At 51.6% G+C, this 23,318-nt stretch overlaps 1 protein-coding gene across 1 annotated transcript in view; it reads left to right on the top strand.

Annotated features, from left to right (window-relative positions):
* The first annotated feature begins 282 nt into the window (after positions 1-282).
* LOC105563275 (transcription factor SPT20 homolog) overlaps positions 283-23,318 on the top strand; it is a 24,422-nt gene continuing 1,386 nt past the window's right edge. Inside the window, exons 1-6 of the mRNA XM_012014740.1 lie at positions 283-492; positions 11,453-11,464; positions 12,573-12,615; positions 15,348-15,460; positions 17,022-17,352; positions 17,404-18,686. Coding sequence (XP_011870130.1) covers positions 283-492; positions 11,453-11,464; positions 12,573-12,615; positions 15,348-15,460; positions 17,022-17,352; positions 17,404-18,686 — 1,992 coding nt within the window. The remainder of the gene's footprint in view (positions 493-11,452; positions 11,465-12,572; positions 12,616-15,347; positions 15,461-17,021; positions 17,353-17,403; positions 18,687-23,318) is intronic.

Raw genomic sequence — 23,318 nt, 5'->3', positions numbered from 1 at the left:
TAATGGTTTCTAATGAAAAAAAAAATAACGCGACCTGAATACACGTAAAATTTTCCGTACTATTAAAGATGCCAGGTGTGGTCGAGGAAACACCGACGTTCTGGATACACGTAGCTGCGTGCTGGAAAAATTCAATTGTGAATTTGGGATTGCTGAAAATGAAGAATGAAGAAAAGGGGGTGCACACGACGGTACTTTGCAACGCTATCTTCTCGCCCATCTCCCCGCCGTAAAGTGCCACCGGGGGTGTGCTGTGGTCAGTGCCACGATTCGAAATACACGATGAACGTGAACTCCATTCTGGCGTGTACGCAACAACGGCGTGCTAACCTTACTGTCACGGCAGGGCCAAAGGGATGTAAAGCCACGATAACGCCTCCAAATCGTTATTGGGTAGCGACAGAGAGGCCACCCCTCATCGTTTACCAGCCGTTCTATGGCCCCTGGGATGGAGTGTTGGAGATACTGCGAAGGCTTGCTACTTTAACTATCGTTAAATCGCGTAAAACCTGTAATTGAATACTCGAGCACGATCGTTAAGCCGCTCCTTACGGCGTGCCGTCGCGCTGGTTCCTTCTTGCCGGATGTCTACTGGTAACGATCTGTGGACGCGAATTAAGTAGCCTTGAAAGTATACGCATCGAAAATATCGATCTTACGAATGCCCAAGTTGGGCGCTGACTGCTCGGGTTAACTCGCGTCTAAAACTTGAGAAGACGTCTTCCCCTTTAATAATAAGAAGTTTCTACAGCGGATTATCATCAACCTACCACGGATATTTATCGCGAGTAATTATCAAGAATTCAGATTGTTTGCCGAGTTAAAAAATAACTTTAATTAGCAACGAAACAGTCGCGATTAATCCGCTCTATCGCGGGTCCCCTGGCGAGTTTACAGGGCCTCGTTATATCCTCGAGAGAAAAGTACCTTCCCCGGCCTACGAGCCTATTAGACGCGACAGAGGAACGAGCTAGAGGAGAGAAAGAGACGAGGGGACGGCCGAGGGAAAAATTAGGCGGTAATTTCCGCGCCTAATTCCCGCAACTAAACGATCCAAATCGCATTCGCACCCTCGTGCCGAGGTGGCAAGTATCAACGCGATCGTTTTCGTAGCTGTCGGCGCCGCTGGCCATGAAAACTTATCCGGATTCGAGAGAGGAACGGCGTTGGCCGGTTACCGTCATTACAAACGGTCTGCGCGACGTACATGGCGTCATCCACCTGACGCCTCGGTGCGCCTAGCCGCGCAGCGCCGCGCGCGCGCCGGGCTGGGCACGGCCGCGCGCAGAGCGCAGAGCGCACGAACGCACACAGGCTACGTGGAGCGCAGCGCATCGCACACAGCGCACATCGTCCCGCTGGGCGCGGGCGGGGTGGCGCGAGGAAGACGGCGAAAGAGGAAAGCGCGCGTCCGAGTAACCGAGCGAACGCCGGTTCGTGGTCCGCGCGGGCGGAAAGAGAAAGCGAGACGAAGCACGGCCGTGCGAGAGTAGCGACAGGGAAGGCGAAAGAGAGGAGAGAGAGAGCGAGAGGACAAACGGGAGCGGGTGGATGGACGGACGGACGGACGGACGGACGGACGAACGGACGGATGGACGGGCGTGCGGGCGAATGTGCGAGAGCGCGAACGGTGGCGGCAGGGAAGCGGTGAGGGAGCGAGATGGAGCGCGGGTGGAGGGCCAGCGCGCGTCCGAGAGAGGGTTGGTGGCTCGCTTCGGCACGGTTTAGGCGGCGGGCGGCGTGTGGTGCAATAGAGGCGGCGAGGAGGTGAGGTGGGGGTGCCCGGCACGGGGCCACGGCGCAGTTGCTACTCAGACACGGGGATGCTCGCAATGCCTCTATCAAAGGTTACCGAAATCCTGCGGAAATATCCGCGTAAACGCGGCGGGCCGTGCCGTGGCGATTCGTCGGGAACGCGTGTCGCGATCGCGGAGGTGCTCGTACGCGAGAAACCGGACGATTACGCGAAAGACCTCGCGCCGCGCGTCTAAGTCCGCGTGTACGCGAGAGAAAGGAGGGACCGGGAACGGCTTGGGGGGCGGCTTCTCGCGGGGCTTCCCCCGAGGAGTACGTTGTACGCTCGCGGGAACGTAAGGAGCGGCCTGCAAAAGGGAGAAAGAGAGGAAGACGGGAGATCGGCGAGAGAAAGAGCGCCGAGGTAGAAGGAGGTGGAGAAGCCAGAGCGGACTCCGAAGGGTCCTTTCTCAACCCAAGATCGCCACCCCGCGACGTGCCAGCAGACACTGCCGACTCGCGAGGAGCACGTGGGGGAGAAAAGTCCGGGAAAGCACGAGGATGGAGAGAGCGCGGCGAGATAGAAAGAGGGAGAGGGAGAAAGGACGTGAGACAGGGAGCTTACGAGGGTGCGAGGAGGACGGAGTCAGCGTCCCGACGCGTCTTACCACGACGCGCAAGGAGCGACGCCGCGCGCCTCTCTAGAAGGGGAAAGAGAGAAGGTGGAGGGGGCGGGCGAGAACGTCGCGGCGGGGGTGGCAAAGACGCTCATTCGTTCCTCGAGTCACGTGGCCCCCTTCTTATACCGAAGGTTTTTCCTTTTGTCGCGCGGGAGATTCAAATGGCCTTTGACCGACGCCGATGTGGACTCGGGGGATGCCTCGGGAGTGGGTACAGCTATCGATGATGCCAGACCCGCCGGGTAATCTGCATGGATTAAGTATTCCTTTCATTTTTATCGCATTTTTATTTCGATATCTAAGACAGCGCCTGACTTGGAATTTTATTTCGGCCAGTAGCGTAAGGGCGGGAGGGGTGGCACCGAGCAACCCCCTTTCGAGTTTTCAAAAATTAAACATTGCTTTTTCGAATTTCTTTTACAAATTCAAATCTATACTTCGGGTTTTTATTTCTTTTTTTTTGCACTTTTTGTTTACTGATGTTTAACTTGGAGTCGGTAACTGACTTGACTTCGAATCGGCAAAATTAAATCGCTCTCGGAAACGCGATTCGCGTTCAACGACTTGAAGTCTGCCATGATCGATATACCCTATCGTCGCTCGTACACCTTCTCGGTCCCTCCGCAAACGAGATTCGAGATTCCGATTCTACCGTAACCGTACATCGCTCTAGGAAAACAATGAACATAAGAAACTCGCGTTAAGAGACGAGGCAACCGGTGGATCCGCTCGCGGTGAATCACCGCGAACAGGACCCACCGTCGATCGCGAAGTCGTCCGGCGAATCGATCGTAACGAGAACGTACGGGGGACCCGTCGACCCCCCCTTCTTTTCTGTTTCAGACGCGTCGCACTGTGTTGTTATGTGTGTTGTCATAATTATTTCATTGAAAAATTAATTTCGCCGTTCCGAAACACTCACCGATTTCTGTCTGTGAAACACAACGTCTGAACAACTCCTCTTAAGTTTTGCCGAAAGGACTTAAATAATTTAGAGAAGCTAAAACACACTTTCGAGCGATCCTGATTTCGAAATTACGACGATTACGAAGACGACGATTAAGAAGAAAAAGGAGAAAATACAGAAAATCAAGAAAAATACGCGGAAAAAGCACCAAAAAAAGAGAGAAGAAACGAAATTGAAACAAAAGCATTGCCTTAAGAAGAAGAGTACACCTACACTGTCGAAGGAACAAACGAGAGACACAGGGGGGAAAGAAACAAACAAAAAAAGATAACACTTTAGACGCCTACAAAGTAAATTGTAAAGATATGACTAAAGTATATTTTTAACAAGTTTTGAGAAACTTTAGATTTTAAACGTAAATTTAAAAGCGAAAAATGAAAAAAAACGATAAAATTCTTAATAACTAAAAATGTGATCTAAAAGTCGTTGCTACCAAGAGAAGCCTTATGTCCTTGTTTCAGTTAGTTCGGTTCCAAACGTAAGTACCCCGCCAACTTACTGAAACTTTGCATGTCGCATGCCTGTACACGTTTTTCTCCGCCCGTTTCACAGCGACGCGAGGGATCTTCGTTCCGAAGGTACCGCCATGTCCGCGCTCCGAAAGGAGCGGGGGAGTCCCCTCGAGCGGATCCTCTCTTCCGCGGATCGCGTCGGTCGCGCGATCCGCCGAGGGCGAACGAAGGGGGCGCCGGCTTCCTCCCGGAACGAGGATCCGTCCGTGCCGTTTAGCGGCGGATCATAAACGGGACGATAAATCCTGAGGTGGCCGGTACTTAAATCTGTATCGTGCAAATAACATTACGTCCAAAGGCAACTGTTTTACAAGTTACTCGGTAATGACAGCCCTCGCGCGCTCGCGCGCGCGCGCGCGAGCGGCACCACCTAACAACGGCCGCTATAAAACTTGGCCGGCGTAATGCATACTTTCGAGCGGCCCGCTGCCTGCCTACTATTGCTCGCCTCACTCTTTAGCTCGCTTCGTATATATATCTCGCTCTGTCTCTCTGAACGGCCGCGGCTTATTACGGTAAAACAGTTAAACGCGAAAGTGTCCGTAATAATAGCGACTACCGTAATGACTACTGTTACCCGCTAGAGAGAATCGCTGTTATGTATATTACCATTATAATTCGCGGATTATTAAGTAGTGTGCAACGACTTGATAGCCGGCCTGTCGCGGGTCGAACCTCAAACATATCTCGAGACAAATTTCTCGCGGCAATAGAGAGTAGGCCACGCGTTTATCGTGAATTCTTTCGTCGCGTAGATTTCATCTCGCGAATAACTTTCCGTCGGATCTCGTATCTCTATCGTTATTCAAACGAAGGCGAGTTTTACGTGAAAATATAAAAAAACGTCAAAATACAACGAAATTGTATAAAAGACAGCAATTGTTTCTAACTGCACGCGATTCCGATCGTATTGAATTATTTTCCATGCGAAGTTCTCTTTGTCGGATTAATCATTTCACGATGTCGAGCGGGGTAAACTTTCCGCTTTGCTCGCAAAAAAAAAACGGGGGAAAAATATGGGAAAAAAAGGGACGAGAGCCGCGAATCCGCGAGACAAAGAGCGCGCGGTACGCGGAGTCATTCTATTTCCCGAGTTCGATGACGCACCCCCGGGTCTGGTGCCAGGCCCGGGAGCTCCACCGATGATCAAGGGTGATGCGGGAGAAAGAGGGACGAGGGTGGGCTCGGCGGGCGGTGGTGCGAAGCTTCGATTTCAAATTTCCTATTTCCCGACGAGTCGGCCTGTGTTGAAAACGTAGCGTGCAACGTAGCAACGCGCACGCGAGAGAGCAAGAGAGAATTGCATACACTCTCGACACAAACCCCGGGGCGGGGGAGGAGGGGGAGAAGAAAATGACGGTGGAACGCGGCGACGGCCGGGGGCGTCGGTGGCGGCGGCGGCGGCGGCGCCACGGCGGAACAGCGGCAACCCCGCTTTCGCCGAGTATTTTTTCGATGATTTTCGAGCCCGCGTATGTGTATCGTACGTGCACGCGTTCCTCCACGCACATACACGTATCACCCCCTTCGACTGGGTCGTCGATGGTTGGCGTTGTTGCGCCGGGGATGCCATCGGAGGAAGAGCGGTAACGACGCGCGGGGAGGGAGGGGGGGGCGGGTGGTAGTCGGCGGCGGAAAGGCGTTAGGGTGCCCCTGGGTGGAAAGAGGAGGTGGTGCAACGGTGTCGGTGGTTGCATGAACCGGTTGATAGATAGAGAGCGAGGGAGGGCGGCGGTGGCGTGCGAACGGAGATAGAACGGCCGTGAGATACGGCCGAGGGAACCGGGGGCGGCGGTGGGCCTGCATGCACTTTTTTTTCCGCACCCCGCGTATTGATCCCGGAGTCATTCAAAATGGCGGCCGGGGCCGAGTCAGCCAATGACTGCCTGAATCGATGACTGCAGCGAGCCACCCCCGGACCGGCCAATGGGAGGCCAATGGGAGGCCGTCGCACGCCGTTCTCTGCGGGAACTACCACCCCGATATACGAGACACAGGCCTCCCACGTTGTGTACCCTGGTACACACACACACACACGCACACGCGCGCGCACACAGACACAGATGCGCGCAGCCGTGTGCGTGTGTGTGTAGCTGTTCGGTCCGCCGGGTAGAGCTCGTCGATGACCCGGGCGACGTCAATGATTTCCGCGGAAAATTTTCCCCCCCAAAAATGGCAAAACTCGCCGTTCGCTCCACCGGCCGGGCATCCCGGACCAGGGCTCGCAGTCGCTTTGATTAACGATCTTCCTATGTATATATTTCGCCGCCCTCCCTCCCGCGTTTTACCCCCCTCGTACTTTACGGCAAATATACGAGGCGGAAAGTACTGACTGCGCAGGCAAAAATATTCCCGATCATCGACCGGCGTCTGCCATCTTTCATGACTCCCCGTCGTTGCGCGGATCTGCCCGCGACTGGGGCCGCTGCAAAATAAACGAGATTCGTTCGCCGCATTCGCGATCCTGAATCATTTTCGTTCGTCCTAAATGATTAAAAAGAAAATTAATTGTTTCTCGGAGTCATCGACGCTACGAGAAATCCCTGTCTACGCTTCGCCCTCGCATACTCTCATTACCGCCGTTATATCGCGTATCGCACAAGCGCCCGATGAATTATTTCGTTCTTTCCTCGCCGTCAATTTGTACGATTAAAAACGATTTGCAAATAATTAAAAGGGTTTCGCTCTTCCCCAAGACGTTCCACGTCGTCGCGCATATAGTCGCGATCCGGCAATCAGCGCTTTTAAAAATTAAATTTAATACGATTACGACATTCCCGTAGATATTTTCACGAGAAATACGGATATTTCTGAACGGGCGCGTTTTCCGGACGCGCGCTCGCTCTCTTTCTCTCTCTCTCTATTCTCGAGCCCGGACTTGACGTTCGCTCGTAAGAATGCGGCGTGCGTCGTATTTTTCCGATAACGCGCGAGGCGCGTCAGTTTTTTCCGGAGCGACTGTCGCGATGTGCCGCCCAAAGTCACGACGCTATCTTCGTCACCTTGATCCTAGATCCGCGCACGCTTATCTTATCTCCCGCGGCTCGCATAAAGTCTTAGAAAACACGAGAGCGCGATAGAAATATACGCCGGTGGTGCTCGCGCGGATCGACCGCTTAATCGCGCTGGACGGCCGCGATCCGGAGGAACCGCCGGGACTGAGATCGATCGCGGAGATGCCGTCGTGAAAATTTCGGGTCCACGTCTCGGCGGCGGATCGATCGATCGATCGATCACGTCCGATCGCGGAATTCGTTACCACACTTTGCGCATAGCGCGGGGCAAAGAGAATGTCGAAACTGCGCGAGGCACGAGGCGCACGATTGCATCACGAGTCGCAGTGTGCGGCGAGCTGCATTACGTATGTGTGTGCATATGTACTTAGATTGGCTCCTATTGACACAGCCGCAGACGACAGTGGTGGTACAGTCGGGAAAAATAGATGCGACGCGCACTCCGCGGACTCCGTGTCCGTGGCGACGACGGATGGCTCTTCGCGCACGCACGGCGCACGCACATACGCGGGCCTTTGATCCCGCGACGCGCATTTGACATCCTGAATTATCCGGAATCGGCGGCTATCGATTATCGGCGGATCGGTTGCCTAAACACGGCCAGGCGGCGGCACGCCGCGCGTCGCGTTGCGCCCGCGTACACGCGCGGAGACCGCGTCTACAATTCGTCCTTTTTAAGCTCTTTTGTCCTTTTCACACGGGCTAAATTATTCCCCCAACCGCGACGCGGTCCGAAATAATTTGATTCATTACGCGCGTTCGCCGCGTTTGGTTATATTTAATGCGGCGATATAGACCCCCGCGCATGCACGCACCGCTCGTCCCGACGAGCGTTCTCTCATATTTAATGTAAATCAAATTTAGAACCGGAACAAAGTACACCAGTCAGCGGCGAGCCAATTCTACACGTTTGCTCGATTACTGTTAATTAGCCGTCCATCCGAATGGATCTAAAAAATTCACAAGTTGTCTCGCTGCTGCCCGTCCAGTTTTCCGGATCACTGACTCTCCGCCGCGCGATGGCCCCCGGGTACATCGGCGGGCTCCACCTTCCCGCGACACGCCGCAAATTGAAGGAAACGTCGATATCTGAATAACCCACGCGATTTTCCACGTGGGGGCTAACAAATTTTGTTAAAACCCCCGCGTTAAATAGACAATTGGTTTAAAGTGGCGCGGACTTTTTCGGACGGGCGCTTAAATCGCGACCGACGCGAAGCGTGTCCAGAAACGCGCCGTCTCGTCGACGAGGGGAGAAAGAACGGGCGATGCACTTTCTGACGCAGCTGTACTAAGTGCACGGCGGAATGGGTTTTTCTAGCGCGGGCAGTTTTTCTATTAAGCTTCATTTGTTTCTTTCATTGCGTAATGCGCCGGACGCGTCGCTCATTTCATCCTACAGCCGACCGGCTACTCCTACCGTTAGAATTCTTAATCCGGGCCGTCAGTTTCGATGGCTCGCGTGCAGCACGTTCCTCCGATTCGCCGATTCGACGAGAATCGCGACCGTCGCGACGATCCTAATCTCATTTCCCGGCGAATAAAGTAGTGTGCACTCCGCGTATCGCGCCGTCACGGTAATACGATAACGCGCATGAAGGTGGTCGTGGATTGATACCGATGTAACAGATCTCGGTGAGTTCAATTGTTCGACGCTACGACCACTGCGTGGACGGTATCGTCACGCAGACGTCCCTTTCCCGCATCTTGTAAATTTCAAATCCGAACTCACCGGAATTACACGGATTTGTTGTACCTCGCTATTTATCCCAAACAAATTTTGCGAGCGCGATCCCTCGCCGGAGACTACAAAGGTCCTAAAGCTATCCGGAAGTCATCGAGAACGAGAGTTCAGTCCTGCGGACTCTTTGTAGATTATTTTTACAGATAGTCTTCGCAAATTGGCCGCACTGCTGAAATCTATTTCGACGATTCACCGTTCGAGTCTTCGTAACCGAGTGTATCATCTTACCGTTTCTTACAGTAATCGATATTCTAGAAGTTGGTTATTTCCTTGCGAGGAGCGTAGAATTTCTTGTAAATATTTCAATAATCGTAGAATTTTCGAGGCATTTTTTACGGCCCCTGAGACCGGAGCTAACCACGTCTACGCCGCCTTCGGGTTATTTCACGCAGTGTAGGCAATTTTTGATGGGCCGACAGGCGACTAGATTCTTCCCGAGAGGCCGAAGATCGATTAAAAACCGACAGTTTTTCGTCGGACTTGAACTTCCGCTTACGAGAGCAGCGCGCAATCGTCGGGGGTTAGCACGGACAAAAACCTTAGGACGACTCACCCTTTTCTCCACCCGTTCGTTTCCTCGTTCCTTATTCCGCCGCCAGGCGTCACCTCGCCACGGGGTGGTTCTTCCGATCGGGGGTTGAGACGGGGCTACTTCACACGAGCAGCAAAACGAGTGCCTGCAAAAAGGCCGTCCGAACAAATTATTGCGCTGGAAATCTTTTCGCGTGACAGACGCATTAAAGAAATATGAAAATTGAAAACGGATATTTAATCCAGACGCATTATATCGGCCGTGTCAAATAACTCTCTCCGTGTTTCAATAAAATTCTTAACGCGTCGTGCTATATTGGCATTGCTATCATTTTTGCATTTACGCTCCGTCCGCGAAAGAACGTCTAAAGGTCTGATTAATAAAATTTCCACCAATTAATCCACGTAGAAATAACGACGTGGAAACACGACGCTTCGGTCGCGGGGGCTGAAAATTCGGAGGACACGCGTGACACGGGGTAATAGATATTCCCGGCGGCGTTTCCACCACCTGACGACCACCTTCGTCGACACATTTCCACGCACTCCCCCCCCGCCACTCGCGAAGGCGGACAATCCAAAGTAGGCAGGATCAGGCCCGGAAGACAAATGTCTTCCTACGCAAAGGCGCGTACGTCCTATCGGGGTAGTCGATCGGCTCGATTCGCAGAGCGCGGAGCCGGACAACGGGGCCCCGTCAGAGTTGCGAGTGCACGTGTAGCAACTCGTACACGGCAAGTAGTCCGTCTGTACGTCCGTTGGTCGGCTCTTCGAGTCCAGCTGCCGATCGGGATCAAGGGGGAATCGGGATCGGGATTGAGATCTAAAACGCCGCGTACACGTCGTAACGCACGTACGCACGCTCGTGCGTAAGTAACGCGTACGTAACGCGTACCGCCGCGCACCCACACGCGTACACGCGCGGGCGTATGCGTACCTGACAATCCGCCCACCCCGTAGCCGTGCGCGGAGGCTCGATTCTCACCTGTTTTTATCCTCGCGTACGCCGGCCGCTTCATTTGTAATTTAAAGTGAGCCCCGATTGCCCAATGCGCTCTACGTACTTATTTTCGAAACTCCGGAGGAACACACCCGCGCGTACAGCGGACGTACAAGGCGAGTCCCTCCCCTCTCCACCCGCATGCGAGCCGAAATTCTTACCACGGCGGCAGCCTGCCGCGAACGGAAGTTCGATCGCGATCGCGCCCGGGCACTTTCGTGCCAGAGACCCTCGTGTCGGAAGTGCGTTACTCTCGTCCTGCTTCTGGCCTACCGCCGGTTCACTGTCCGATAAACTAGATATTCCTGCGTTTGAGCTTCGCGAAATTGCTCCTCGCATAATTCGCGAGTACCTAGGACTAAATTATCGGTTACGGTAATGTGTCGCGGCAAATTATCCTTGTCCATTTTCCAAATCGACTTTTTTCGTTGCGACACCCGGAAGGACATTATTTTATTTTCCTTCTTACGACTTACAAGAGTGTGCTGAAAAGATTGATCGATCGCGCGACGGACACTTCTATAAATATTAAGTAACGTTAAACCGAATTAACGAATTGCACTAATTCCCTGCCTCTTTCTACTCACGCCTGAGCGACGCGAAGTGTGCTATATATCGCGGTAATCGATCTCGCATCAGATATACCGAAACGGTCGTCGTAGAATATCTCTTTAAGGAGCGAGAGACGTTTTTCGCCGGTCTGTCGCGCCGACAAAGAAGGTTACCGCGCGCGTGGCGTCGCACGTGCGACGAAGGTCACTCGATTTTTCCACCATCGCGGGGCGGCCGACTCATTGGCTAACTTTTTTCGCGCGACGGTCCACCCTCGTCGCACGCGCGTTGGGAGAGACACGGATAGGGTGGACACAACGTGGGTGGAGGGACGCGACCGGACGCGACGCGGCGCGACGCGACGCGACGTTCTTTTCTTTGCTCCTTTCTTGCCGCCGCTGCTCCTCCAACGGAGAGGGAGACAAAGGGACGAAAGGGTGGACGCGTTATTGCGTCGTCTCGGACGACCAGCGGGGCTCTCTTGCGTGAATGCCAGAGGCAGGTTGAAGAAAAAAAGGGGTCGCGCCTCCCCACCTCCCGGATTCATACTTCCACGTGTACACCACGTGGAAAAAAGGACGAAGCCAGCGTAAAAAAGCGGCGCGTGGGGGTTGCCCGGCTGGTGGGGAGCGCGAGCCGAGGCAGGCGAGAAAGGGAGGGAAAGAAGGGAGAGAAAAGGATGTAGGAAAGGGTATCGGGTAGCGTACGCGAGATTCAGCTACGAAAACCGGCGGCGAGAGAGAGAGAGAGAGCGAGAGAGGAGGGAGGGAGGGAGGGAGAGAGAGAAAGAGAGAAACGGATGAAGGAGCGAGCAGAGAGGGGAAAGACGTTGGCAGAGAAGGGAGAAATAGGAGCTTAATGCAATGGTGGGGCAGCTACGTTAGATGAGAGCCCGCGAGAGGGAGAGGGAGGTAGGGGAGAAGAAGGGAAGGAAGGGATGGCTTGGTTGTCTACTTCGGCGAGGAGGGTGCGTAAGACGAGCGGGATGACCATCGACCACCCTTCGCCGCGAAATGAGCATCAGCGCGTCTACTGGAAAGTCGACGTCCTCCGCAAGGTCGATGATCCATGTTTAAATCGCGATTTGACTTTCAAAACCCGGGGGGGGGGAGGGGAGGGAGGGAGGAAGAGCGTTGGATGACGGATGGCCGGAGTGATCTGATGTATTCGAATCCGCTTGCCTGGGCCCGATCGATCCGCGACACTTAATCAACTGATCGCCATCGAGTAAACTTCGTGCATTAATATCGAGAATACGATCGCGAGCCACGTAACTTGGGTACGGGGTGATTCGTAAAGAGGGATAAAAAAGAACGCCTGCCCCACTCCCCCGTGATTAGTCACGCGTGCGTTGCCATACGGGACACGAGGGAGGAGGCCATTTTTACACGACGGTCCCCCCCTTCTTTTTTATTCGTATCTCAGACTGTTACACCCCCTTACACAAAAGCCCCCTAGAATTTTTCGATCAGTCGAGTACCCCGTTTCGTGGCGTTCGCATGTCGCGCACGTCTCTCGAGACTTGTATTTCTCGTGGTGAAATGAGAGTGGACTGATTCGCGAGGTAGAATCGTGTTAAGTCCGAGTGAGTTTACGGCGACGGAGATGATCCGCGACGGTCGGGCGAAAAGTTTTCAAGGACGAGTCCTCAGCGAAAAGTGTACACGGTCCGAGAGCCCGTTTGTTCCGGCCTCGCGTACTTACGTATACGCCGGAACGTAACCACGGAGTGTAAGATAGCGATCAAGACAGACAGAGACAGATAATCGGTTCTTACGACTCTCTCCTACCCTCCTTCCGGGAGGGTTTTCTTGGCCGGGCGAAACGGAGACGGAGAGCGGCCCCACTCTCTTTCTCTCACCCCTTACGACGCTTACCCCCGTACGAGGCGTCGGCGGAGTCGGCGGCGGAGAATCCCCCACCCACCTGGGCGCGGGGTGAAGGGCGAGGAGAGTTTGAGGAAAAGGGGGAGATAGAGCGCGCGCCTCGGCGCCGTGTCTGGTGGGGGCAAAGGAAAAGAGGGGTAGCTTGAAAACTCCTGTCCTACGACGGCCTCAGTTTTTCGTCCTCCCGGAGGTAGATTTTCGTCGTGGGTGGACGCGGCCGGGGTCACGAGTCGGTCCACGGTAACCTGGGCCCGCGCCCGGGCCCGTCGGACCCGCGTACGACGTTGCCGCGGTAAGAAACGACGTACGGCGAAGGCGCCCCGAGGTGGCCAGAAATTTCGCGGCCGCGCACCACCTAAGACAACGCCCCTACCCGAACACGCGTTCTTTAAGGCACGAGGGGGTGGCTTTTAGTCAGACGCACGCGGTCTGAGAAGCGCGCCACCACCGGCCCCCGACGGAGAAGGACTTAGCGTTTCTCGCGAGCCGCAGACCCGAGTCAGTTTCGGTTCCTCCTCCGTCAAGGACTCGAACGCGGAAGAGGAGAGAGCTTTTTCCCCCCGTCGTACGTCGTCGTCGTCGTAGTCGTCGTCGTCGTCTTCGTCGTCGTTGTCGTTACCGTCGTCGTCCTTCGAAGAGGAAGAACAGTGTCTTGGCCGATACCGTGCACGAAGGTCGCGAGCAGCCGGACCGAGGTGCAACGATCGTATTACGCGTATTACCGACCATCGCCGACTGCCGCATCTGCCCGTCTGTCATCCGCACTTGGATCTCTCCAGTAAGGGATCCTCCGGATTCTTTCTCTCGGAATATTCTGCCCTGCTCATCTTGTGTTGCGAGTTCTGTGAACGTAACGACGCTTGGCGACCGTGCACCTAGGCCCGATTAATAAGCCCAACCGTCAACGCGTCTGCCACCTTCCTCTTTTTCTACTTCCGTCGTGTGATTTTACTCAGTTTTCCCCACTTTCGGCCCGAGACCACCACACTGACCCACCCCCTCCTATTCCCTGTTCCGAATCCTGACATGCCCGGTACGTCATCGTCGCCGTCTCGACAGTGTTTCGTCGCGATCGCACACGCTTCAATCCCCTCTCGATTTCCGGTGTGATACGATGTGCTTCGGTAAGATCGCGAGAAGGCGGACCGAGGGATAGGACCAAGGGAATCTCGATCGTCGTTATCTCGAAGCCCCGTAGAAATTGGTCACGCCGAACATCAGCGTGATGCTCGCGGTTGCGGAATTGCATAGCGAACAATAAACGTAACGAATCGCCATGCCGCGAGTAAATGAGTTAGCGATTATGCGAATATCCTCGCGCGTGATCATTTCGGGCCGTTAATTCACCGGGCAGCCGACAATGCTCGTCACGTCGCGTAAACCTGGTACACGTCGCAACAAATTATTTGGCATTTCATTGACGTCGTCGTCAACGCGTCGACTCTATTCATCGCTCGGTGACAGGCCCCCTGCGAAAGAGTCTAACCGCGCGTTGGAAAATAATTCGGGAAGTAACGATGCAATTCCAAAATTGCGCCGGCGATACCAATTCTCGATTTAACAAAGGACCGGCGATAATTGGCAAAGAGAAAAAAAAAGATCGCGAGCGCAATTCTACGGCGGTGTGAGAGAGAGAGAGAGAGAGAGTGAGAGAGAGGCAGTATCGCAAGTGTGACATCGCGTTACTCGCTGTGATGTTATGTCAATGTAAATCACGACTTTACGCTACATTCCTGAGAATATTCAGTGCTCTGGACATTTATTTTTATCCTATTCACTGTACTCTGATTTATTGCTCATTGTTATATTGGCATTACTTTTATTTGAATAAATATTTGATTTATCGACATGTTACTCTCTTTCAGTTATAAACCTTTTCAGTTCTCCATACCGATCCTGAATTTTTGCATCACGCATCCCGTGCCTTTCCCGTGTTGTCAGAGTGCCCGAGCACCGTGCGACGGCAAAAGACTGTTCGCGCTGTTCGCCCGCGCTCCTCGAGCCAGTTGATTTTTCTGAAACGCCAAACTAATTCGGAAAACCCGCGTCAACGACAATCGGTGTTGCGAACAAAAGGGAGGGCATGAATTTGTGTAACGTTAAATTATCGACGCGAGAGCTGGATGTGTCAAACGGGCGAAATTTACCATGTCGCGTAATTAGTGCGTGCTTCTGACAAGTGCTGGTTGAAATTATTGTTTGTGTCGCGGCCGGAAGTGCAACCCTTCGTAAACGTCAGACGAAAGAGAGTCGTCGCGTTTAACGTTACCCCGTCATAAGATGATAAAATCTCGTGGCTAATATCTTCCCGACAACGCGAAATTTTATTAAAATTCTTCTAACTCGATTCACGTCGCGTTACCCGGCACTCGATATTTTCGCGCTCGCGACAGCTGATTTTAGGCAGTGTCATCTAGCAAAAATCAATGTTTTAAATAACGTTGTTCTCACGCGCGCACCAAGAGTCAGTCAAGATATTTTACATCTTAATATTATCGGGTCTATAATCGGACCGTAATATCACCGAGAGTCGCGGTGAATATTGTGACAGCCTCTCGTATCTTCCAAGATGTCTGATTGACGTACGAATGCTTTTCCGATCGTGAACACAAAACGTGTGAAACAGTTGCCTATGACGTTGAAAAAATTATATAGTGTCGATGTTGAACATTCGTCGTGCGTGACGTCGAACGACGCAAAAATGTATTTTCTTTTTTTGGGTTGCAGCTTCGAGCGGGAGACGCGTTGCAGCGAGAGATTCCCGCGCAGGAGAGGAAGACTGGACAAAGCGGAAGAAGCAGAATAAGACGAGCAAAGCAGAAGCAGAGGAGCAGAAGAGCGTAAGAAGACCGAGAGCCGAACGAGTAGAAGCGGGGTTGCAAAGAAGAAAGTGATTAGCGAGTTGATCGCGCGTTCCGAAGATATCGAGAAAGGAGATAGAGGACAGAAAGATCGGGAGAGTATCTACGGAAGCGCAGATAGATAAAGATCGAAAGAGATAGAGCGAGCGAGAGAGAAAGAGAGAGGGAGAGAGAGAGAGAGAGAGAAAGACAGAGGGAGAGAGAGGGAGAGGGAGAGGGAGAGAGAGAGAGAGAAAGAGCAAGAATCGGAAAGAAAGTTTGAGAACCCCGCGCTCATACATATATATTTCAGTGTGTTCAAAAAACGAGTGTACCTAAGTGCAATATTAATTAAACCTAAACGATAATAAGAAGCAACCACAACTACCATCGACGATATCGGTAACGACGAGCGGTGATCGATAATCGAATAGAATTCCTTTTAAAGAGTTAAACGCTAGAGTCGCATTTCGAGGAGGAGTCATCGACGGACGCGACGCAGCAGCTTGGAAGAAGACGATCGGAGGAAGTAGGCGGAAGCAGAAACGGAGTGACGGAAATCCCGGAGAGAAACGCTCTCGTCCCGCTTAAAAGAATTCACAAACTCACTGATTCAAGCCGGCGCGCACGACAGCGGACACCAACTTTTCGAGGCTGTTCGAGCGCGTTCGAGCACACGCACACACACGCACGCACACACAACACGCACGCACATCCAACATAACGGGGCTAAAATACTCAGGGCAAAACGGGACGAGCGGTAATCATCCGCGAGTGCGATTTCTCACCCCGAAGAGGAGCGGAAGCCTTTCCGACCGAATAAACGATTCGCGTCCGCGTGGACTATCCTTCTCGTTCACACCGTCCGGGCTGGGCAATCCTGAATTTTAACCTGAACTTAAGTGTACGATAGAGTTTAAGTTAGATAGACGAAGGAAAATAGACCGTTCTCCTTATTTGCTGGAGAACGTTCGCTCGCGCGCGCGCGCAACAACTCACGCAAAGCACACATAAAGCACACACATACACGTACCATACACACAGTCATATGAGGACACACAGAGGAGGGGAAGAAGAATAGGAAGAAAAGGAGGAAGAAGAAGAGGACCATCGACCGAGCCGCGAAAACGCGAAGAAACGTACGCGGGCACGACAGCCACTTGCGTACGTAACAAGTCATCACGATAAAAGACGCATTACGGACGTACCAACCACCATCACCGATCGGCGGTGCTCTCGCGAGAGGCATCGCAACCGACAGTAACGACATAGGGGAGGCGCGATAAAGAAGAAGAGATCTGGGAGAGGATCCGGAAGAGGGAGTGGAGGAATCATAAGAGGAAGTTTCATGAGCCAGGCGGTAGGTAGCAGGGCCGGGAAGTCGCAGCAGGTGGCGAGTAACTGACGTTGCCCGCCGCCCACGTCGAAGCTCGGCGCGGCGCAAGGATCGTTATCGTTACGACGATCCCGAGGCTGAAAGGAGCGGCCGAGCGAGGAGAAAGATAGGAAGGAACGGCGGCGAGCGCAGAGGTGTGCCGGCCGTCGAGCTGCTTACCGGAAGGGGTGCGAAAAAGCGGGCAAGCTGCGCCGGAAGGGGGTAGCCCGGGCTTCTCGCGAAGGCCTCAAAATTTCGGACGCGACGGCGGCCCTGGACCTGCGTGCCCAGACGCAAGCCCAACCAGACTTCGGCCAGCTAGACCACCAGCAGCCGCAGCATCACCATCAGCAACAGCAGCCGCCGCAGCAGCCACAACAGCAGCCACAACAACAGCAGCAGCCGCAGCATCCGCAGCAGCAGCAGCAGCACAACCAAAATCCAGAGTCGCGTCCTCACCATCACCTGCCACAGCAGCATCATCATCAGCATCACCCGGGGAATCATCTCCACTCTGGCGATTCGGGGGGTGGGATAGGAGGTGGAGGAGGAGGCGGCGGTGGAGGAGGTGGCGGCGGCGGCGGAAGTGGCGGTGGAGGTGGCGGCGGCGGCGGAAACGCCGGTGGTGTTGCTGTTGTTGCTGGCGGCGGACCGCCCGGACCCGAGCCGGACCGGTCCACAAGAATTCACGACGAGGAGGACGAGGACATCACCGAGCGGGAGGACGAGGAGGAGGACGAGGATCCTTGCAGCTCGCCGGAGCCCGACCTCGAAAACGAATCCGAACCAATGGAGATTCAAGCCTCGGCTGTCACGGCGGCAGCCGCGAACCTCCACGCGCTACGCCAGCACGTATTTAAGATGTCGGATTACTGGCAGCAACCACAACGCGGTCCGCCTCAACTTTCACCCGGGATCCAGCACAGTCCCATCTCGAATTCGACGCAGCAACATCAGCAGCAAGTCCAGCAGATGCACAGTCCACTCGGGCAACAGCAGCAGCAGCAACAGCAGCAGCAGCAGCAGCAGCAGCAGTCTGCGGTTTCGCAAGTGCAGCAGAACGCGAACGCGACCCTGGGCCAAACCGCGAGTCCTCAACAACAGATGCAACAACAGCAGCAGCAGCATGCGTTATCGATGAACCAAACCACTCAGGGCCCGCAGCATCAGTCTTCCCCGGCACCGACGACGCCGTCGCCGCAAGCGGATCATCAGGGTGCCATTGCCTCCAGCATGGCCCAGAGTCTGCACAGCCTCGCCCAGGCGCAACAGACGATGTCGCAGGCATCGAGTCCATCTCTGGCGGTCCAGGCTGTCCAAGCGGCCCAAGCGCTCAATCAGAATCTGGGCCAGGCGCTAACCCAGGCGCTTACGCAAAACATGCAGCAAAATCTCGGACAAACCTTACAGCACAACTTGGCGCAGAGCTTGACGCCGAGTTTATCGCCGCAACAACAGCAACAATTGCTCAACCAACCGCAAAATCTTAGTCAAGCGAGCCAGAGCCTGCAACAGAACATCCAGAGCCAGGCGCAGAATCTGTCCCAGACGCTGCAGCAGCAGGCGCAGAACCTCACGCAGAATCTTGGCCAGGCGCTTAACCAGCAGGCGTTGCAGCAGCAGGCGCAAAATCTCACGCAAAATCTACAGCAAGCGCAAAATCTCACCCAGAATCTACAGCAGCAGGCGCTCAACATGGCCGGCACCATCGCGCAGAACGGCGGTCTCGCCGGTATGAACATGTCGGGCAATCAGCAGCAGAATTCACAGAACTCCATGCTGAGTCCGGGCGCGACCAGCCAGGACTCCCACGACGCTACGCTCACGGAGAAGCTCGTCAACGAGTTGCAGGTGAGAAGCTGCGTAGGACCGAGGTCCCAGACGTTTTTACATTCGCGAGCCGCAGGCAAAATGAAAAATTAACATATCTCCTACGTTTCCGCGCGCGCGCATTATGCGCGCGTGCGTGCACACGTCGTCTTTTTCTATTATCTTCCACTCGCGCGTTTCGCGAGAGAAACGGACGGGTGTCCCGCGACTCTCCGTATCCACTGCGAAGAGAGCAGCGATAAATAACTAGGGCGAGGCGACCGCGATAAAAATACATAACGCACCGATAAATAGGGTCATTCACTCGCAGGCCGACAGACGCCGGACAATACTTTCGAGCGAGGTTTCTCTCCTCGCGGGGAAAAATATTTGTTCAACGACGCTGTCGTCCGACTGCGTCGACGGGCCCTAAGTATATTGCGAGATATCAAGGTCCCTCCTACACGCCGGCGTACGTTCGTGTAAATAGCGCGGTTTCAACGCTTCGCGAAAGTTCGTCGTCTCCCGTAAAAAATGAGGCGCGCAACTTAGAACGTGCGTTACTAATGCGAATTCCCGCTGAACGACATACCGAATGCCATTTCTAATTTATCGCCCGTGCAGCACCGCGCGCGAACGAGATTTGCGCGGAAAAGCCAGCCGGAATTCGTACACAATGGCTCTTACGTTAATTTAGCGTCATCTTGGCGTTACAGAGTCACATGTCATCGACAATTTCGTCGGTTTGATTACGCGACTGTACTCAGATACGCTGACCACGGTTTCGCACAAATACACGGGACGCGCGTACACGCACACGCATGTACACCACTAGTGCGTTGACTTACTACATCGTACTGACTTACACGATCGTATACACATGAGAGACAGAGAGAGAGATTGCGAGTGAGTGAGAGTGAACGACAGAGAGAGAGAGAGAAGAGAGGGGGAGCAGAGAGTGAGAGACAGAGTGAGTGGATGAGAGGGAGAGGGGGAGAGAGGGGGGGGAGAGAGAGAGAGAGAGAGAGAGAGAGAGAGAGAGAGAGAGAGAGAGAAACTTTGTTATAACGTACGAGCCCACACGTTCTCGCGTCCCTCTCGCGCGCGTTGTTTGGCCGTCCTTTGATACTTTTAATTCCGGAAATCAAATCAGTCGACGCTAGCGGGATACCCCGGCAACCTGATTATCCGCGTCGCGCTCTTTCCCGGCCGCCCTTGCCCTTGTTTTTCTATTATTCCGGGCACTGTATACGTTTTCCCCGTGATGGAATAACGCGCGTCTCTCTGAAACGTAACGCACGCCTTTCCGCCTGCAGCGAATGGCCGAGCGATGTGACTGAATTATATTGATTTTACGACACTCTCAGAGAATTGCAATCTCATCCGCGCTCACGTAATTGCAGATTAATTGAAACGCGCGGCCGTAAATTAATACTCGTCGCGGGCAATCGTAATTTTGTAGTTCCCGATGCGAAAAGAAGCAGAGTCATTAGTCGCGGCATATTTGGCATACAAAGTCGGGCGCGGAAGTTTGCGAAGCGGATTCTAGCAAATAACTAATCAGTTTTTTTTTCAAAGAAACTGGAGGAAACGAGACGTACTTTCTAGTTACTCTCGCGATGAAATATATATAATATATATTTAGTAGAAACGTGCGGATCAAGGATCGAATCGAATTTTATTTCCCTTTGCGAATCGACAAAGTTTCATCAGAATCAAGTTAAATCGAGTTAAATCGTTGAGACATAAATTTTAATTAACAATATAATTAATAGGTTAAATTTTAACACGTAGATAATAAGAGAACATTTTAATATGGAAACAATATTAATTATATAATATGAAGTCGCTTAAAATAAAAAAACATTAAATTTTTAATATGAAAGTAGTAAGACGTACTTTAACGTTGCAGCAATTGAAACAATTAAGCGAAAAATATGTCATTAATTGAATTCAAGTAGGAGCTAATCACGTTCTCCTGCTTACTTAGTCGCCCAGCGAGCAGTTTTAGTAATGAATGCATCTATTAACCTTTAAAGGGCCGGAGTGGCCGCTACAGTCGCCAGGAGCAAACTTGAAAATTTTGCGGAACATGTAGATTACATATATGCATAAATTTTCTGTTAAAAAAATTACAAATTTCAATGAAAAAATGCCGGCCCTCTACAGGTTAACGCGACCGTACTGTTTTATTTCCCGCCACGATTTTAGAAGATTGACGACATACGAGCCATCTAGATTCCTTTTCGTTCAGATTCAAATTCTCGAATCGAACTAAATCTCACCCGATTCGACTCGTACTCGCATACCTTTCTAATAGTCGGCACTTTTCTCCAAGTCGTTAAAGCATATGTGCGCAAAACCGGAAACGAGAAGTACACACGTGTTTCATTCAACGTACTTTCGCCGCGTCGATCTCTCTCCGACTTTTTACGTCGAGAGTTCCCTACGTATCATACAACGATCGACCGTCGCGACGCAGGTCGCGCTCGCGCGGCAACACGTTGCATGATTAAAACGATCGTCATGTACGGTTGCTGACGTTATTACGTCAGCGTTGCCTCATCCACGCTGTGCGACAGTCGCGTCAAGACTTGGCGGGAAGCTGGGCCGAATCGTTCCCGGGGCGCAGCCTTTGGCTGGCATTACGTTTATCGTACGACCAATTTCTCAAGTGTGTTGATTGGCTACAGGATAGTAAAATTCGCGAGTATCTAGAAATTTTCTATCCGGCAGCCAATAAACACTCTTGAAAAATTTGTCTTGAAATTGTCTTGAAAAACAGTAGAGTAAAGGCAACTAATATCGCCTACCAAAAATGAGTAATTGACATTTCTGTCTGTATTTAGTCTCAAATAAAAGAGGAAACATTTGTGTTTCACGTACAATGGGTTGGAATGGTTAAAATCTAAAGTGTTTAATCCACATTGAAAAGAAACGAAAACCGCAAAATCGGGGATTTGAAAAAATGGCACCCAATATCGCCTACCTTATAAATTTTTATAAAATCATCGTTTATCAATATGTATGTGTTTGTGAAGCTATAGATATTTATTTTACATCATATAAACGTCTGTAGGTGTCCACAGATTTTTCACTTTGTGACTATACTAAAAAATATTGTTATATTGTATATAACACACTATTTCGAAATATTAATGCACATCGTGTCAATTTGTACTTTTTTTTTACTCTCTTTCATTCTGAAAAAATGCATGCCCATGTCGCCTAGGCGCATATTATTACGTACACCTCCGAAATATTGTGATGAGCGGTATTGAGTGCATCCTAATCTAGACACTAAAAACATTGTAACAAAAACATACATACTTATTAACGATATTAGCCAAATGAGCGATATGATATCAATGGCAATTGTGTGAAAAAGAATACTTGAAAAGGGTCCAAATCCGGGACCAAAACGTCGTTTGTTTTTTAAATAAAAACACTGGCCAGTGTAGGTCGTTTCGAAAACTGTATCATTGGTTTTATATTACTGGCGATAAGAGATCTATTTGTGAGTTAAAAAACATACATGTTGATAGATATCAATCAAAAATAGTCAAGTATATAATTATGTAGTTCTAGTAAATATTTTTACATTGAAAGAATTGTTTCAACTTATATTCTCACTGTGAGACGTCGAACTTGCACTGTCTGCTAAATTTTTCAGCATTCAAAATTTGTTTTAATGCGTCTCCTGAGTCAGACGTTGTTTCTATAATGTTGTAATTACAATATGTTTTCTTACACATGTTTAGCTACTAATTCTATGTATCGCCGATTGCTAACAGCACTTTATTCACGAGGTATCACGAGTGGCGATATTACGTTCTAGGCGATATTAGGTGCCTTTACCCTACTCTTTGGTTGATATTATATTCGTCGTACGACACATTTTTTTAAGTACGAGCCTGAGCAGAAAAATTGTCACAATAGTTTCCGATTTCGTTGTAAGACCTAAGTCGGTGTCGGAAGTCAACGCACAAAGAATTGTTGTTGACGTGTGTCGCCTCGCGTCCCGATGCAATGAATGCGACATACGTCATTTCACTACGACAATTCTTTGTGCGTTGACCCTCGACATCGACTTAATGCAGGATTCACACTGGATCCGATATTCGACGTACGACGTCCGATATCCAATATGATTGGTTTATACTTTTAGATCCAGCAAGGAACGAAAAGAGAAAGCCAATTATATTATATATCAAACGTCCTACGTTGGATGTCGAATCCAGTGTGAATCCTGCATTAAGTCTTAGACTGGTATTACATTTGTCGTACGACAATAATACGCTGAATAGAACATTTCTAGAGACTCGGGAGCTTTTCTATTTCGCAGCCAATCATCACGACAAATGTAATACCCAGCCTTACGACGACATCGTAAACAGTTAGGGCCTGAGCAGAACGGCTGTCTTATATTTTTAGGACAGTCTTAAGACAATGTTTTATGTTTTATGCCTTTGTCTTGACGTAACGCACAATAACTGTCTTATGTGTGAAGAGTACAAGATAGCCATTCTGCTGAGGCCCTTACGATCATCTTTCTGCTCGGGCCATACGTTGATTGGCTGCAGGATAGAAAATTTCTAGATATTCGGCAACTTTCCTATTCCGTGACCAATCAACAAGCTTGAAAAATGTAATATCAGCCTTACGGTATTCATA

The sequence above is a fragment of the Vollenhovia emeryi genome, unplaced genomic scaffold (genome assembly GCF_000949405.1).
Source record: "Vollenhovia emeryi isolate VEMERY1.0 unplaced genomic scaffold, V.emery_V1.0 DF939179.1, whole genome shotgun sequence".
Taxonomy (NCBI): domain Eukaryota; kingdom Metazoa; phylum Arthropoda; class Insecta; order Hymenoptera; family Formicidae; genus Vollenhovia; species Vollenhovia emeryi.
This window is presented reverse-complemented; position numbering and strand designations above follow the sequence as displayed.